This window comes from Zalophus californianus, chromosome 8 (assembly GCF_009762305.2).
Source record: "Zalophus californianus isolate mZalCal1 chromosome 8, mZalCal1.pri.v2, whole genome shotgun sequence".
Classification (NCBI taxonomy): Eukaryota; Metazoa; Chordata; class Mammalia; order Carnivora; family Otariidae; genus Zalophus; species Zalophus californianus.
Genome location: NC_045602.1, coordinates 48,566,502 through 48,583,773, shown reverse-complemented (window position 1 = coordinate 48,583,773; position 17,272 = coordinate 48,566,502). Strand labels below are relative to the sequence as shown.

The window sequence follows — 17,272 nt, the reverse complement described above, 5'->3', positions numbered from 1 at the left end:
ATAAGCCGCTGTGCAGGTGACTATCTCATTACACAGTGTGCAGAGGTGGGGTGAAAACTCATTATCCCCTTAGCTACCTGGGGAGGGATGTGCTGTCAGGAACAGAGGATTATCTGGCAAAAACAGTTCATCCCTGGTGATGTTGGTGCCAAGCAGTAGAGGTTCTGAAACTTGGTTGGCCCCAGTTGGCTTCTCAGGCTCTGAAAGAAAAGAGAAATGGCACAAAAAAAAGCATCAGAAAGCCATCACGTGCTCAGGAGATCACGTCATACCTAAGACCTAGTGTCGCCATGAACCTAGCTGAGAAGCCCAGGCGAGGTTTCCCTGGACCTCTGAAAAGATGCAGTGGCATCTCCTGAGAGGATAAAACCCGCTGCCAGAGTTTCATATGGAATTTGAGCCAGACAGCCAGAGAAACCAAACTCCCAAGTTCATAGCAGAAAAGGAAGCAAGGGGTAAAAGATCAGAGATGCATGCTTCCTCTTCCCTCCTGCAGCCAAAGCCCACAAAACAGAGTGGGATGTGTCCATGAGTCCCCTCATCAGCGAAGTTTTCAGGCCAGTCTCTCTGGAACAGGAAGGGAGGGAATTTGGCTCCCAGATAGCAGTGGCCCGATGGGCCATGAAATGAAGTCTCACGCAGCTCTGTGTAGGCACAAAAAACCCGGAAGTGCTGATGCGTGGATTCCCACAGCCAGAGTCACAAGGCCTCAAGCTACCTTCAAGCCAGCTAGGGAGAGGCCAGCAGGGGCCTCTGAAAGACTAGATCCGCACAGCTTCTTTATGTTGCCGGCTTCGTTGAAAAGTGTGTAGAAAGAATGAAATCCGTCCCGGAGCTCCTGGGGCGCCGAGCGGTGCCCCTGCTCCACATGTACACACACAGTCATTTGTCCGCACACCCTTCCTGCTGACTCCCGCAGCATCTGACTTCCGCTTGTTCCTCTGCGTCTTATAGATAACGTATCCTGGCTACCTTAGCCACACAAAGGATTTGTGGCACTTTGCTATCTCCATTTTCCTGGTGATGAAATCAAGGGCAAGAACGAAAAGGAAACTTAAAGGACGGGATCGATAGTTCTTTAGAGACTCGGACACCAAAGCCCGGAAGCAGGTCTTTGAAACCCACTCACCCTCCCGTCTACACTAGTGAAAACCACTCAGGAACTGACCCCAGTGTGGCCACATGGCGTCTGAGAGGCAAAGCCTGAATGGAAAAAGAGCTCCCAGACCACAAGATGGGAAGAGGATGTACATGGTCCTGGAGAAATCACTGAGTAGAAAGAAACCTGCTTTTCTCCACAGGCCTGATACCCACCGGTGAGTGACACATCCAGCAGGCTAGCCTGCCAGCCACTTGGTTTCCTTTGCTCCACCAGACTCCCCCTCCAGCCCACTGGAGCAAACCATTTCCAGGCAAACATCCTGGACCTTGTTTTCACCTGGAAAGGTGCCACCTCTGAAATCTGGGCTGTGAGCTCCTTAAGGGCAGGGATCATGTCTCCCTTCTGCTCTCTGTTCCCAGGGCCTCCCACAATTAAAAGCACAGAGCCAATGTTGAGTGACTGTGGGCGACTGACTAACACTCAGAAATCCCACTTCCAACCAGAACGTTCTCTCTTCTACCTCTCTCGCACCCGGAATCAAAGGAACTTCCCTGAGACCTCAGACTTCTTATAAAGAAAATCTTTGGGATCAAGGACTAGGCAAAGAATTCTTAGGCTTGACACCAAAATCACATTCCAAAAGAGGGAAAACTGATAATTTGGACATCATCAAAATTAAAAACATTTCTTCTGCGTTAAGAGGATGAAAAGACAAACTATAGAGGTGGGGGCGGGGGGAATATCTGCAAATCATTTATCTGCCAAAAGGAATAGTATCTAGAATATATAAAGAAACTTCAAAAATAGTGACAACACCAAATGTTGATAAGGGTGTGGAAAAATGGGGGCGCCTGGGTGGCTCAGTCTTTAAGCATCTGCCTTCGGCTCATTCATGATCTCAGGGTCCTGGGATCGAGCCCCACATCGGGCTCCCTGCTCCGCGGGAAGCCTGCTTCTCCCTCTCCCACTCCCCCTGCTTGTGTTCCCTCTCTCGCTGTGTCTCTCTCTGTCAGATAAATAGATAAAATCTTTAGGAAAAAAAAGGGGGTGTGGAAAAATGGATCACTCATACATTGCTCATGGGAATATAAAATGAAACAGCCACTATGGAAAACAATTTGGCAGTTTCTTCAAAAAGTAGACATGCAATTATCATACAACCCAGCAATTGCATTGCTCCTGGGCATTTATCTCAGAGACATAAAGACTTAGGTTCACATAAAACCCACATAGATATTTATAGCAGCTTTATTTGTAATAGCCCCAAATCGGAAACAAACCAAATTTCCTTCAATGGGTGAAAGTTTAAACAAACTGTGGCATATCCATGACATGGAATACTAATCAGAACAACAACAACAAAGAAAAACCCCAACTTTTAACTCATGCAACAACCTGGATGAATCTTCAAAAAATTATGCCGAGTGAAAAAAACTCAGTCTCGGAAGGTTGCATGTTGTATGACTTCATATATATAACATTCTTGAAATGTCAAATTATAGAAGTGGGGAGCAAATTGGTGGTTTCAGGGGTTAAGGAGGGGGTGGAGTTGGAAGGGAAGTGAGCACAACTGTAAAAGGGCAACAGAGGGATCCTGGTGCTAATGGCAATATTCTGCATCTTGACTCTATCACTGTCAACATCCTGGTTGTGATATTGTACTACAGTCCTGCAAAATGTTATCATTAGGAAAACTGGTTAAATGGAACATAGGATCTCTGTATTATTTCTAACAATGGCATATAAATTTGAAATCGTCTCCAGAGTCATCCTGAATCATAATCTTCACATTAGAGTTTAAGAAGCACTAATCTAAAAGACTCAACCAGGACATCACGGGAAATTCAAAATTCTTTCTCATGAGCAACAGTTAAGGGGAAGGAGAAGAAGATGGTGAGAGTTTTCTTCTTCTAGAATATGAAGGGATTATGCAGGAGAAATTTGATTTGGTTCACATGGCACCAGGAAACAGAACACAGGCTAATGTCGGAGAAAGGACACAAGCTTCAGGACTGATCAGATCTGAATTTAAACTCAAGCTCCATCGTCCCCTGTCTTTAAGACTGGACAAGTTAGCTGACCTCCCTGACCCTCTGTTTCCTCATCATTAAAATGAGGCTGGTTCCTACCTCAATCCGTCAATCAGCATCTAAGCAGAGAAACAGAAACTGTTTCAAGTATTTGCAACAGAAGGAATTGAATGCAGGGAATAGATTACAATGATAAAGATGGAAGTACAGGTGGAAAGTGACAGAGAAGCTGAGGGATGAAGCCTGACGTGATAGATGACAAAGTCAAGAGTTTAAAGAACTTCTCAAATTGACATAATTTTAAAAAGAAGAAATTAATTGGAGTAAGGATGGGACCATGAGGCAATCAAGGGATCGGCAACAATGGGCAGCAGATGGTTGAGGGGACAAAAGGAGGAAGCATGTTACCCAGGAGCCAGGGTCACAAGGAAGAACCTGGAACCACAGAAATGTGGGCACTATTAGAAGAGATGCTTGACGAAGACAGACAGAGAAGGAGGAAATACTCTGGCCTCCTCCCTTCCTCTACCCTCTGACCTCACACTGGTGCCTCCACTGGCCAGACCCAGCAGGAAGCCAGAGCACCTTGGACTCTGAGAAAGGCAGCCTCCAGGTCAGCCCCTACTATCCAGGGCAGGACAGGGATCAGAAGGCAAATGGGTCCAGGTCTGGACCACCCTGGGGTGTTTGTGAGAATACGGAGCATGTCAATGCCTGGCACGTAGTAGGTGCTCAATAAATGGTAATTCTAACTTTTATGCACCAATGTTAAATGATAAGCATTTAAAGGCACATTTTCTCATCGCTTTCTATCTAAATATATAGCAACAAAAGCTGGGATATCTGGCTCATGCCACATGGACTCTGCCAAGAATGCTTTTTTTTTTTTCTCTAAATGAGCTTCATAGCTGAGAAATGTGAAAAGCAGCCCTGTCCTAAAGTTTCATTGTATAAAGCAAATGTTGAATTTCCACAGCTGTTGGCTTCAGCCTACCCAGAGGAATAGTTTCGGTGAAATATTAATCTCTAAGAAAGCCACAGTGGGGTAAGACTGCACAGTAATTCAAGCAGCATGTGCAAAATTTATTTAGTGTTGGCCAGGAATGGTTTTAATTATGTGAAGTCTTCAGAATGAGAAGAAAGTGATTGAAGATGTTTGACTAAATCAGTCCCAGAGGCTCTGGAGGCTCCCAGCTCCCTCCCCAGTCTCAGTTTATTTCTGCAGGCCCCAAACCATACACACAGAGGAAGCTCCCATGAAACTGGATGATGGCACTGCCAGAACCCGAGCGCAACCAGCGGCAAAAACCACCAAGACAGGAAGCATCAGCACCTGTAGCGCGGAGACCTCCCTGTAGCATGAAAGCCATGTGTCTGGTTGTGGGAGGATAACCACAGTAGAACATAGGGAGGGGTGAGAATCCAGGAGGAATTTTCAAACCGTGGGAGGCAGTGTGCAAGATGCTTTCATCAAAGGTCCCAGGTGGGTACAAGGTGCAGAGTGTGCTCTGCACCTGCCGGACACCTCCCGTTTCCTGGAAGTCACTTGGTGAGGTGTGGTGTTGGACTTGAAGTAGCACCTAGGAGTGGAGAGAAGGACAATACACACCCTGAGGACTGGGCCTTGCAGACAGCAGAGTAGAGCCAGTCCTATGGGCCTTAAAAATGGTCACCGACCGGAAGCTGCAAGGTGTCCCGTAGGCTGGTGGGACAAAGAAAACCCAGAAGTTATCTTTAGAGACTGGCTTTCCGCCTCTGGGTTCTGACCATGGATACCAGGGCCCTGGCACCAGCCTGGGGGCAGGGGTTTCTGTCCCAGGAGGGCCGATGTGGGTAAGAACATAAGAAAGAGGACAGGCATTTGAGAAGACAAGCAAACGCTGGTCCTGGGAGGGGCTAGAGATGGACACCAAGGCTCTCATCAGCCCTCGGTCAGCCCATCAGGGGGTCAGTATTTAGTGCCTCGGGTCAGATAAGCCTGGGTGCCAAAGCGGAGCTGGTCCTTGCCAGGAGGAGTGGAGCCGGGAGCCTGACCTCAAAGGGGAGTCCAGAACGCTGAGGTTGGACGAGGGGAAATGGGAGTCTCCGCTTGGATTTGCCAGAGATGTCTCCAGCCCAGCATGTCCTAGATCCATTCCCCCGCCCACCCGTTTCCTCTTTCTCTACAGTGCGCTTAATCCCCTGAGCCTCAGGGTCAAGGGTCAGACTTGGGGGTTATCATGGGCCCTTCCTCTCCCTTGTCCTGAAAATTCTACCTCCTATCCCTTCTGACTCTCCATGCCCTCTGCCACTTGCCTGACTCAGAAAAGCCTCCCTTTTCTCCACCCCCCCACCCCAACATCATAAACTGGTGCCAGGCTGAGCACTAGGAAACAGTGTTCTAATAATGCCACTCCTCTGTCCTAAAATCACCACCTACAGAGTCACATTCTTTCCAACACAGCCCAACATGCAAGCAAATGGAATCACTCCCTACCTCGTGTACTTCCCAACCAGTTCTACCTCTGGGTTTCACTCTGCTGAATGTACTTCTCCACTTACTGTATTTCTGAGTCCTACCCATCCTTGCAGATCGACGTCACATCACCTCCTGTGAGAACATTCTTTGATCCGCCCCGGCATACACAATTGCTCCCTCTTTTGGACTCCTGTAACCCTGCATGCCAATCTTTAGCATACAGCAAAAGTGTCTGCTTTTTATATTTTGCACTAAGCTATAAGCTCTTTGAAAAGAGGGGCCTTACATCATATTCTCCTTCATGGAGGAGGCAGAGGAAGATCCAGGAGCATTGAGTTTGGCCAAAATGTAGGAAATGCAAAGAAGCCTGGGGGAATCCCATTGGAAAGGAAGGCTGGAGGCGCACTGTGGTCCTGGAGCGCTAACTGCAGGTGTGTGGGAGTCCTCAGCTGATGTGTGCCCTGACTGAGCGTACCAAATGGAGGAGGCCCATGACTGAATCCTGGAGGAAACCAGCCTGCCAGCGTCCACTGGAGAAAGAAGAAATGGTCATGGGGACTGGAAGGAAGTGGTCAGAATCACAACATGCGTACCACACTGGGCATGAAAAGAATTCCAGCCCTGTGGGTCAGCCACACAAGCATGTGCTTGAGTAATTCTGACCAAATCCTGTGTGGCTCTCTCTTCAGAATGGCAAGTGGGGCCACACAGGCTGGCAGATTGTGGCTCCTTAATGAAGGCCATTAAGAAAGGTGATCCACTTGCCATTGTATTCCTAACCAGTATTCCTCAAGCAGAGACTTCAGTCCACCACCGGTGGGGTCCCCCAAGTCCAGTCTCTCTGAGGCATCCGCAAATGTGGGGACTCACAGAAATAATGCCCCACTGAGGAGCATGCGGATGGGCACAAGAAGCATTGCTAGTCATCTGACTCTGGTCTGTGTGGGCCTCCTGGCCCCAAGCTGACTTCTCGGTCCACTACAATTATTAAAACCAGAGCATTAGTCAGAAGGGTGGAGCCAACACCCTGACGGCAGGGAGCCTGGAAGTCCAGTGTAGTCCCTCAGGGAGCTGCAGGAAAGAGAAATTCGAGGTAGGGGGAATGCCAGCCTTCCTTGGCAGGAACTGTGTCGATCCTTGAGGACACCGGCCGCTTCCACCCACAAGACCTTCCTGATGGCTCTTCGCCAGGGGGAGCTAGTCCCACAGCCACACGCAACCTGCTCTGTGCCAATTCAATCCATGCAGACAAATGCTGAGCGTCTGGAAGGTGAAAATTCCTGAGCTGGGCAGACACCTATCTGACTCCAACAAGGAGGCCTGCTCCAGCCAGCTCCGCAGCCTCCCTGAAACCCCAGCGGTCTCCCGCCTCACTCCAACACACTAGAGCTCAACCCATGTGTTTCAAAGGGTCCACAAATGTTTGAGTCCAATTACATTTTTTAAGTGGTTTTTTATTTTTTTATTTTTTTAAAGATTTTATTTATTTATTTGACACAGAGAGACACAGCGAGAGAGGGAACACAAGCAGGGGGAGTGGGAGAGGGAGAAGCAGGCTTCCCGCGGAGCAGGGAGCCCGATGCGGGACTCGATCCCAGGACCCTGAGATCATGACCTGAGCCAAAGGCAGACGCTTAAAAACTGAGCCATCCAGGTGCCCCTTAAAAAATGTTTTTTAACCCAGGGGCGCCTGGGTGGCTCAGTCGTTGAGCATCTGCCTTCGGCTCGGGTTGTGATCCCAGGGTCCTGGGATCGAGCCCCGCATCGGGCTCCCTGCTCAGCGGGGTGTCTGCTTCTCCCTCTCCCTCTGCCCCTCCACTCTGCTCGTGCTCTCTCTCTCTTGCTCTATCTCAAATAAATAAAATCTTAAAAATAAAAATAAAATAAAATTCCAACTCAGCAATGCAGGGCCACGCTGTTACCATTCCTCCTATAGCTGACAAAGTGAAAGTGATAACTGGCAAATTAATGGCAAAATAATCTTTCTCTTTTTCTTTTTCTTTTTTTCTTTTTTTTCTTCTTGCTGTGTTAAAGGCTTTAAGTGATAGTAGAGAGAAACAGGCACTGAAGCTTCTGAAAATAATTTTAATAACATAATATTTCATAATGATACATTATGTTTTGGGGAAGTATTTTCTGTCAAACAAAGATATAAATTGGTTGAAGAACCTGTTTATCTATTCCTTTCAATTAGATCCTTTATTATTAAGGAATGCAAACAGTTGTCACATAGTGTTTGTGAGTCAACATTAAAACCAGTTTTTCCTACATTCCTCTTTCAACTTTCTGGGTCATCTTAATCAGAATAACCTGAATCTGCAAGGTATCCTGTTTAAAAGTGTTATTACTTCCAATGGCTGGCAGTCACAATTTTCTCAAGGCCATACAGCTAATACAAAATACAGGGATGCATTAATAGTGAGGATGCTTTGAGGCTTCAACCCTCATTCCAAACCTTCCATTTCAAATTTTCATGTTCGTTTATCATAACAGTCTCACTGTTTTCATTAATTAACTGTACATTATAAGCTAGAATTATCACATAAAATAACATATACAACAAAATATTGGGGTTTTTTCTTTCACTCATTGATATGCCATGTAAGATTTCATTTCAAGAGTTTTAATGCTAAAAAAAAACTTTTTAAATCACTGTGTTAGTCCATACATAGGAGAAACCCAATATATTCAGCAGGAAGGGGTTAAAGAAATAGATCTTCATCATTAGAAGGGCAGAAACTAGATAAGAGTTGGTGTGCTTCCTCAGAGCCCCAGGTACAAACTTGGGGCTCAAGAAGATGATTGTTGAATTAATCAATGTAGCAGAAATGGCATGTCCCTCACTCCTAATATTGGGAGAGAGAGACGTTTTGGAAATGGAGACACAGAAAAGGCCGTGGAGGCAGTTTTGCTTGTCCTAGAAGAACAATCTTCCCACAGGCAAGGAAACGGGCCTTTTTTTTTTTTTTTTTTTGTAGGAAGCAGGGCAGACCGGAGAGATGACAGCGGATGGGTAGCCCCCTGTGGCCACGGACCATCAGGGCCAGCAGAGCTGAGGTGTCAGCATAACGGAATGAACGTCAGGAGCAGTGAGGTCTCTGGACTTGTGGTAAGAGGTGGTCAGACATATGACTTGGGGGGGGGGGGGGTCGGAGTCCAAAGGAAAAGTGCAGCTGGAAGTGAGCAGAAGCAAAGCACAGACTAGGAATCATTCATTGATTCATTCACTCACTCATTCATTGATTAAGCACCTAGTAACACAAGCATACTACTAGAGGCTGGGGTTACAGAGATAAACAAGGCCCAATCAGTGTCTCTCTGGTGGAGAGGAATATTGTTCCCAAAGGGGAGCACAGGGAGCAAAGAAAGGATGGGGGGCACAGAGAAGAGGCAGCCCCAGACGTGAGTCTCAAAGAAGAAACAGGACTTAATCAAGTGGGTAATAGCTGTGAGGGACATGCCATTTCTGCTACATTGATTAATTCAAATCATCTTCTTGAGCCCCAAGTTTGTACCTGGGGCTCTGAGGAATAATAGCTGAGGATGGGGAAGGGGGAGCACATTCCAACAGAGACAGCATTCATGTAGAAAGATGAGATTTGAGATGGAAATCTATATAGTTGGCGAACAGCAGGAGGATCAAAAGGAATGAAGCACAAAGTGAAAGGAAAGGAACAGCAAGAGATGATACTATTGAAGGGGCCTGGCGTGCTCTGTTAGGGAGCTTGAACTCTCTCCTGTCAGCACTAGGGAGCCAAAGAAGATGTTATGCTGGGGACAGCACAGTATTCAGAATCTGCATGCACACTTCCCTTTGCAATTGTTTTACTCCATTTGCTTGTGTGGCCTCCCACGAGAACTCCCCGAGAGAGAAACTGTCTTTGTCACCTTTTTCATCTTTACATCCTTGGAGCCTAGTGTAGTGCCTGGAATGCAACAGGAGCTCAACATGTATGTCATATGAACTAGTAAACGAATGAGCAAAGGGCAATGTCGGGAAAGCAGAGCCTAGGAGGACAAATGCAGTTGAGTATGGCTTAGAGAACCCTACCAAGTGCAGAGGCTGAGAAGTCAGGACGGGAAACCATCTGAAATGTGATAAATGAGGCGTAATTAGAGACAGAATCCGTATGTCCCCAGCAGCACGTAGAGGAAGTGGACAGAAAGATGACCACAGGTGAAGACACCCTGGAGTGGGATCGGTCACCTTGGCCTCGGGAAGCAGTCCTGAACTCCTGGGCTGTGTTATGGGTTGAATTGTGTCCATCAAAAAAAAAAAAAAAAAAATATGGTGAAGTCTTAACCTCAGTACCTCAGAATTTGACCTTGGAAATAGGGTCTTTGCAGGTTTAACGAGATTAAGATGAAGCCCTTAGGGCGGGCCCTCAGCCGATATGACTGGTGTCCTCATAAGAAGGGGAAATTTGGACACAGACACACACAGAGGGAAGACAATGTGAAGACACAGGTAGAAGACAAAAATGCTACCGGAAGTTACCTGGCTACCGGAAGCCCGGGAGAAACCTGGAACAAATGCTTCGCTGGTGGTTTCAGAAGGAGCATGTCCCTGCTGATACCTTTTCTGGCCTCCAGAACCGTGAGACAATACATTTCTGTTGTTCTAAGTAAGCCATTCGGTTTGTGGTACTTGGTTATGGCAGCCCTAGCAAAGTAATACAGGCTGGTAGTCAAAACAGATCAACACTTGCGGCAGACACCCGTGTGTATCTCCCCAAAAGGCATCTGCCTCTCCTCCTTGCTGCAGGAGCCCCACTTTTGTTTGTGTCCGTCCACCGGGGCTCAAGGCCTGGGTCATGCGATTGATCCACGTCAATCATGGTGGTCTCTTGCCATTCCACTTACCATGTGACCCAATTCTGGTCACTAGGTCTCACTAAAAGGACTGCTGTATCCACAACATAATTCAATTGTTCTTCGATATCTCTCTGTCTCCGAAGTCTTGTTCAAAAAAATGCAAGGCAGAGACATAGCTGAATCTGGACAGATACTAAATTAATGATCAGTGGGGTTTCTAGACAACCCGATGGAGCTGGTAACTGAATTGATTTCCTTGACCACACCTTGTCAGGTTTGTCCTTGCAGAGGCTAACATTGACCTCTCGGGTTTAAACCTACAAGTTTTCCCTTATCTGATACTATTACCTCAATGTGACAAACGTCTCCTGGGTATGTATATCAGCCAGTGAATCAGACAACATTCTAATCTAGGCACTTAAATTCAGGGATTTCTTCATCCATAACTCAATGCCACACCGTCTCCTCCATACAGTAACATGCACAAATCAGCAGGCTAGAACCGGACGCCTGGGTTTGAGTTTTGCTGCACGTCCTTTGTCAAACACAGAATAGGCTCACACCTAACAGTTTCTGCAGCTAAAACACACATCCAGTCCTTGCTGCGCCAGAGGCTGAGAACCTTAAAGGGCGGAATGGGTCTTCACAGGGACAGAAAGAAGGGAGAGGAGGGAGCTGGGAGACTTAGGGAGTAGGGCTTCATGCCACACCCCACAAGGAGGGGAGAAGACTACATTTAGGAAGGGCACAGGCTTTGACACTAGACCTGGGTTCAATCTCAGCTCCACCATGTACCAGCTCTGGGCAAACGACTTGGGATTTCTAAGCTTCGGTTTGGAAAATAGGAAATACAGCTTAATATTCTTAAGAATTATGCTTAACAATGAGGTCATCTATGTAATGCACCCAGCATGGTGTCTTGTGACGATCAAGTGACCTCCCAGGACATGTGCATGGTTCTGAGTCACACACACAGAATGTCTGAGGTTTTTTTTTCTCCTTCACTGGAAGAACTAGTCCACTGAGCATTAAAGAAACAACGAGACATGTTCCCATCAAATGGGTCATGTAGTCCTGTCACTTTTACCTGGAAGCATGTCACAAACCATTTCTCCCCGGGATCTTTCATCTAGTTGAATTAAAGCAATGGTTCCTAACTGGCCTCCCTACCTCTATTCTCTCCCCATCCTCCAGTCCAACCTCCAGTGAGCCACCAGAATGATCATTCCAGAGCAGGGATTGGTAAACTACAGCTCACAGGCAAATGCAGCCCACTGCCTGTTTCTGTGTATAAAGTTTTATTGGAACGGAGCCATGTTCACTCGTTTATGTCCCGTCTATGGCTGTTTTGCGCTCACTCTACCGGCAGAGCTGAGTAGCTGCAGCACAGACTATATGACCTGCAAAGCTTACAATATTTATTCTCTGGTCTTTTACAGAAAAACTTTGCTGGACCCTTGGTAACTTGTTCTAGAACACTCCTCGGTAACTCACCACTCCCCTCCAGCGAATTGCCTCCAAGAGAAAATCTATGTTGTGTGAGTTGGCCCTTCCCTATTTTCCTCGCTCACTTCCCCCTACTCCCCCCTGCAACCTAATCTCCATTCTCACTGAATGAGCATCCTCCAAACACACCAGGTCCCCTTCCCCCAGAACACATTCCCTTTCCATATAAAAGATATCGACCTATTCTTTGATATTCCTTCCTTTATGAACCTTCCAGCACTGCCCCCTCAGCCCTATCCAAAGGCACTCCTTAAGAATTATGCTTAACAGTGAGGTTAAGCATATTGGAAATGATATCCCACCAATAAATGGCACGTTGTATACACTATGGGTCTTCATATCTGTCTTCCTCACTAGACACCCCCACGCTTAACTGACTTCTCTCTCTCTCCCTCTTGGAGCACCCTGTTCTTTCCTAGCACAGCACTTACCAAAGTCTGTAATCATAACATTTCTTTGTGTCTTTATCTCTTTAATGTCTGTCCCCTAACAATTGTGAGCTCTGAGAAGGCGGCCACTAAGACTTGTTGGATTCACCACATTACTATCATGTAGCCTGGAGCCAGCCACATAGTAGTTGTTCAGTTTGTTGAATGAGCAAATGATTGGGCGAATGAAAAAAAAAAAGATTTTGCTAATAAATCAAATACAAATGAAAGAACCGAAGGCATCAAAGCTGTTACTTTCTGAACATGCCAGATCCTGCCTCTCAGACTCTTCAGGTACTCCCACAGCCCAGGAGGTTGGATGGGTGACAGTAGCACTGGTAGCTCTGTGGATATTTGGAGCATGTATACAAACCGTCATTCTTGGAATCAGTGTGCAACATGTACATGGCCCCTTCCCATATCAGTAAATTCAGATGTGCAACTGGAAGAAAGCCATATGTAGGATTATATCATCGAGTCCATGTCTGCACTGAACTATATGCTATCCTGGCCATATTCTCCTGAAGGACATCCTCTACTCCTTGTCTATTGAAGAAAGATGGGCAAGACTCCGGGAGCTTTTTCCCCTCTGTCTCTAGGGAGAGGGCCCTGTCTGTCCATCACACCCATACCCAGCCAAAGGGGAGAGAGCTGGGTGGGGCAGGATGTGGAGGGGGTTAGGCTGGAATGATCCTTCCCTGGATCACTCACACCGTGTCCTCTAGTACCAAGGGAACCTTCAAGGTTGAAATGTGACTCTTGAAAGACGTACTGTTCACTTTTCTTGAAATCCAGAGGTCAAGATCAAGCAAATAATTCAGCTGAGTTGCTGTTTCATGTAGAGAAAAAAATATGCCAAGGCCATTTCCTGTGTAGCCTTTCTGATTCTGGACAGTGTCTCTCTGAAAGCCCCATCCATAGAGGCCCTCTGTGGAGGTAAGTGCGTTTCTCTGAGATGTATCCAGGAAGAGCAAAGATGCCATTTCAACCAAGGCACATTCATGAAGTCAGCAGCCGAACCCTCATTCTAGCCTTGAGCCTCCGGGATGTCAGCACTGTGAACTAGGAGCTGAATTTCTTTTTTAAGTCAAGCTCTTAACCCTCTGTGGCATCTACCTCTGGTCTGAACAATAAAAGAATCCTATGTATTAAAACACAGAGATTGTCGGGTGCCTGGGTGGCTCAGTTGGTTAAGCCACTGCCTTCGGCTCAGGTCATGATCCTGGAGTCCCGGGATCGAGTCCCGCATCGGGCTCCCTGCTCAGCAGGGAGTCTGCTTCTCCCTCTGACCCTCTTCCCTCTCATGCTCTCTATCTCTCATTCTCTCTCTCTCAAATAAATAAATAAAATCTTTAAAAAAAAAAAAAACACAGAGATTGTCTTTGGCTCTAGATAAATGTATCTTCTCAGGGCCTGTTGGGCCTGTGTCCTTTAAGCCTGGTAATAAAGCGTTTATAAGGAAATGTCCATCTAGTCCATTATTAAGAACTTCAACGGCAGTAGCCAAATCATCTAGGGTCATTCTAAGTGTAGGGTTGTCACCCCAGCAAACCACCTTATAATAGTCTTCCAATTCCTATAAGATCCAAGCAACTCTGTCTCCTGCAGATTCACCTTCACCCCGATCTCCTTTCCCAGCACAGTGTGGGGATGGGAAGGGGCACCAGCTTTGAAATGGACAAGAGACACGTGATGTGGAGCCCCAGCACACTGTGCTCTCTCAGAGAATATTTCAAAGACAAACTCAGTAGATGATGTATTATACATGAATCTGATACGATCTCGATTTAAGCACACATGATGACTCACACTGGGCACTGTGAAAAACTTTCTCTACTCCTCCTAACAAAAGCTAAAGATCGTAAACACCTATCAGGAGCTTCTTTAGTGATCTCCAAACATCCACATGGAAGCTGTCTGGAACATGGGGAGAAATATTAAAAATCTGAAAAAGAAAAATAACATAGAGATTCTCCCAGTGTGTATAGCGCATTTACAGCCACTCTGTGGGGCCCACTCTGGCTCTGTCCCTCCCCTTGTATATAGTAACACATCTTTCTATCTCTGAAACACTCCCTCTACTCAAAACCTCTTTCCTGTTACTTCCAAAGCCAAGCTTCTGGAAAGAATTGCCTACACTTGATATCACCACCTCCTCACCTCACATTTGTTCCTTAGGCCACTTCATCTTTCAAACTCCCCTCACCAAGTCACAAATAGCTCCCCTATTCCCAAATCCATGGATATTCCACTTCTTTTCTTAGTGGATTTCCACATCATTTGGTGTAATTGATTCCTCCCTCCTGGACACTCTCCCCTTCCACACAGCAGTCTCCCATCTCCTCCTGCCTCTCCGCCTGGCCCCTCCCTGCCGCCTTCACAAGGCCCTCCCCTGCCCCTCCCTCAGAGGCCACCCACTCTCGGAGGCAGTCTGGTACAGACAGAGAGCACAGGCCTGGATCTGACTGCCTGGGCTAATATCCCAGGTCTATTACTTATTGCTGTATGACCTCGGGCAAGTGACCTACTGTCCCTATGCCTCCATTTATTCATTTATAAAGCAGGTACAATAATAGTCTTCCCTGACAATGGTTGTTGAGAGGACTAAGGCACATCAAGTACTTAGAACACACAGTATAGACTCAATAAGCATTAGCCATCCTAATTCTCTTCCCATGCTCTCTCCCTCTCCTTGGGCAACTGAGCCACACCATGATTTCATTACCTCTTGTTAAAAGTTTGCCCTTGAACCCTCTTTAAGGCTTCTTTCCTGAATGTCACACCTACAAACCATGTGCCCACTAGACTTGTCTCCCTGGCCATCCCTAAGATGCTTCAGGTTCAGTTTGTCTGAAACTGAGCTCATCATCTTTTCCTGCAGATGCTGCTCCCTCCATCCACCGCCCACCTCCTCCCCCTCTTCCCCCTCCTCCTCACCATCAAGTGTCCTAATGCACAGCCCCACTGTCTTTCCTCTTGGTTGTCCAGGCCAGAATCCCAGAGCCATCCTAGACTCCTGCCCTTCCCTTACTCCCCCGCGCAATCAGTCAACAAACTCTATCAACTTTATTGCCAAAGTATTTCTTGAGCCTGTGGCCAATCCCCCACCCTTATGGCCAATGTCTCTAGAGCCTCATTATTTCTCACTGGATGACAATAAATAACCATACTACTAAAAATAATTTTCACCACTATCATAACATACTGATTATGGATCGGTCACGGTCGCAGACACCTCACATACTTCATCTACATAATTCTGAACACCACCCATCCATGACAGAGAAATTGGGAGTCCCTGTCTTCGGATGAGAAGACGGGGAAGCTCAGAGAGGTTTAATAAATAGCCTGTTACACAAAGACGCAAAGACGCTGTGGGGCAGGGATGTGGACAGAGGTCTGTCTGACTCCCAACCCCAGGCTTTTCCCACTCTTGAAACTACAGTGGTGTCCTAACTGGTCTTCCTGCCCCTATCTCATTCCTCTCCAATTTCGGCTCTATCGCCAGAGGGCTCTATTTTTACAATGAAACTCTGACCCAGTCTCTCCCCTGTGTGAAATCCTGTAGTACCTCCCCAGTGCATACAGAATAAAATCCAAATTCTTCAGCAAGACTCTTCCCGAAGTGGCCCCCTTGCTCGTTTACAGATCTGCCTCCCTTCTCTCCATCCACACTCACTCCCTTGCTTTCTTGGAGCACAGCCTACCTGCTCACCTGGCCGGACAGTACCTCTTCCTGGTCTCTCTGCCTATGATGGCCTTCTCCTCAGCCTGGATTCCTCCATCTCAGCCTCTTGGACACATGTCCTCTTGGACTCACCTGCTATCCAAGCTGAGTGTCGGTGCCCCTCCTCTGGATGCCTACCACACTCAGTGAGTGTGTCTAGCACAGAATTTTACAGTGGCACAACAGTCATTGATCGAGCACCTACTCTATGCCAGAGCTCATGGTAGCCTCCAGGGATTCGGGAATCAACAAGACCTACATATGTCTTGCATCCAGACAACCTACTTTAATGAGAGAGATTGGATAGCAAAATGCTGAATTCCTATCTCTGAGTGTCCCGTGTCCATGCTGGACTGCTGAGGTTCTTGAGCAAAAGGAGTATCTTGTTCTTCTCTATGTCCCCAGGGCCTAGAACTGTGCCTGGCACACAGGGTGCAGCAAACACTGACAGCTTCAGCTGAGCAGACACAGCACAGCTACAAAGCTGTCTCGGCGAGTGCAAGCCTACATCCCCAGGGACGCCCTCCACTGTCACGGGCGTCTAACCATCCAGGTCAGTGTTTTCTGTATTTCTGCAACATCCTCGCAATGCACCTTGCTTTGACACGCGGCAGGGTCTACTGCCGGAGAATCTCCAGGCCAACCATCCCTGCCCCACGTAACTGACTCAAAGGGACCAGGTCCACACAGCAGAAAACTGTCAGTGCCGACTCCCCTTCCAGTGCTCATTCTGCCCACCCACAGGCTCGCCGGCACATCTCACCGGAGCACGGAAGGGAGCTGCTGTCAGAGCACGCTCACCCAAGTGGCACAAAGGACAGGAGCTCCCGGAAAATAATGCACATGTCTTCCAGTAAGAGACCCTTCCTGTCCCTTCCCATGGGCTGCCATGGCCTGTCTTGTCCCGACAAGGTGAGCGAGTAAAAGGACGTGTCAGCTGTGTTTGCGGCGGTGCCGGAGGAAGACAGCTTAGGCAGCCCTTTTGATCAGGGGTCCCTGTGCAGAAACAAGACCCCCTGACATCTGTTCCCAGCGGCTACTGACCGTAGGAATGACACGGCAGGAGGGCGCAGGGCAAAGGGGAGAGGCTTACGTTGCAGCAGGTGTTTTGTAAAAAGCCTTCCTTCCCCACACAAGTTTACGGTTACTTCTCTGCTGAGCAGCATTTCCGCCTCCTCTCATCTTAGAGGACAAAGTGCAAGCTGC

At 47.4% G+C, this 17,272-nt stretch overlaps 1 protein-coding gene across 1 annotated transcript in view; it reads right to left on the bottom strand.

Annotated features, from left to right (window-relative positions):
* The window catches only part of EVA1A (eva-1 homolog A, regulator of programmed cell death), a 48,994-nt gene that overhangs the window by 25,160 nt on the left and 6,562 nt on the right, over positions 1 to 17,272 (bottom strand). The window contains exons 3-4 of the mRNA XM_027623844.1: positions 4,742 to 4,834; positions 78 to 200 (exon numbers count right to left, since the gene is read on the bottom strand). Coding sequence (XP_027479645.1) covers positions 78 to 200; positions 4,742 to 4,834 — 216 coding nt within the window. The remainder of the gene's footprint in view (positions 1 to 77; positions 201 to 4,741; positions 4,835 to 17,272) is intronic.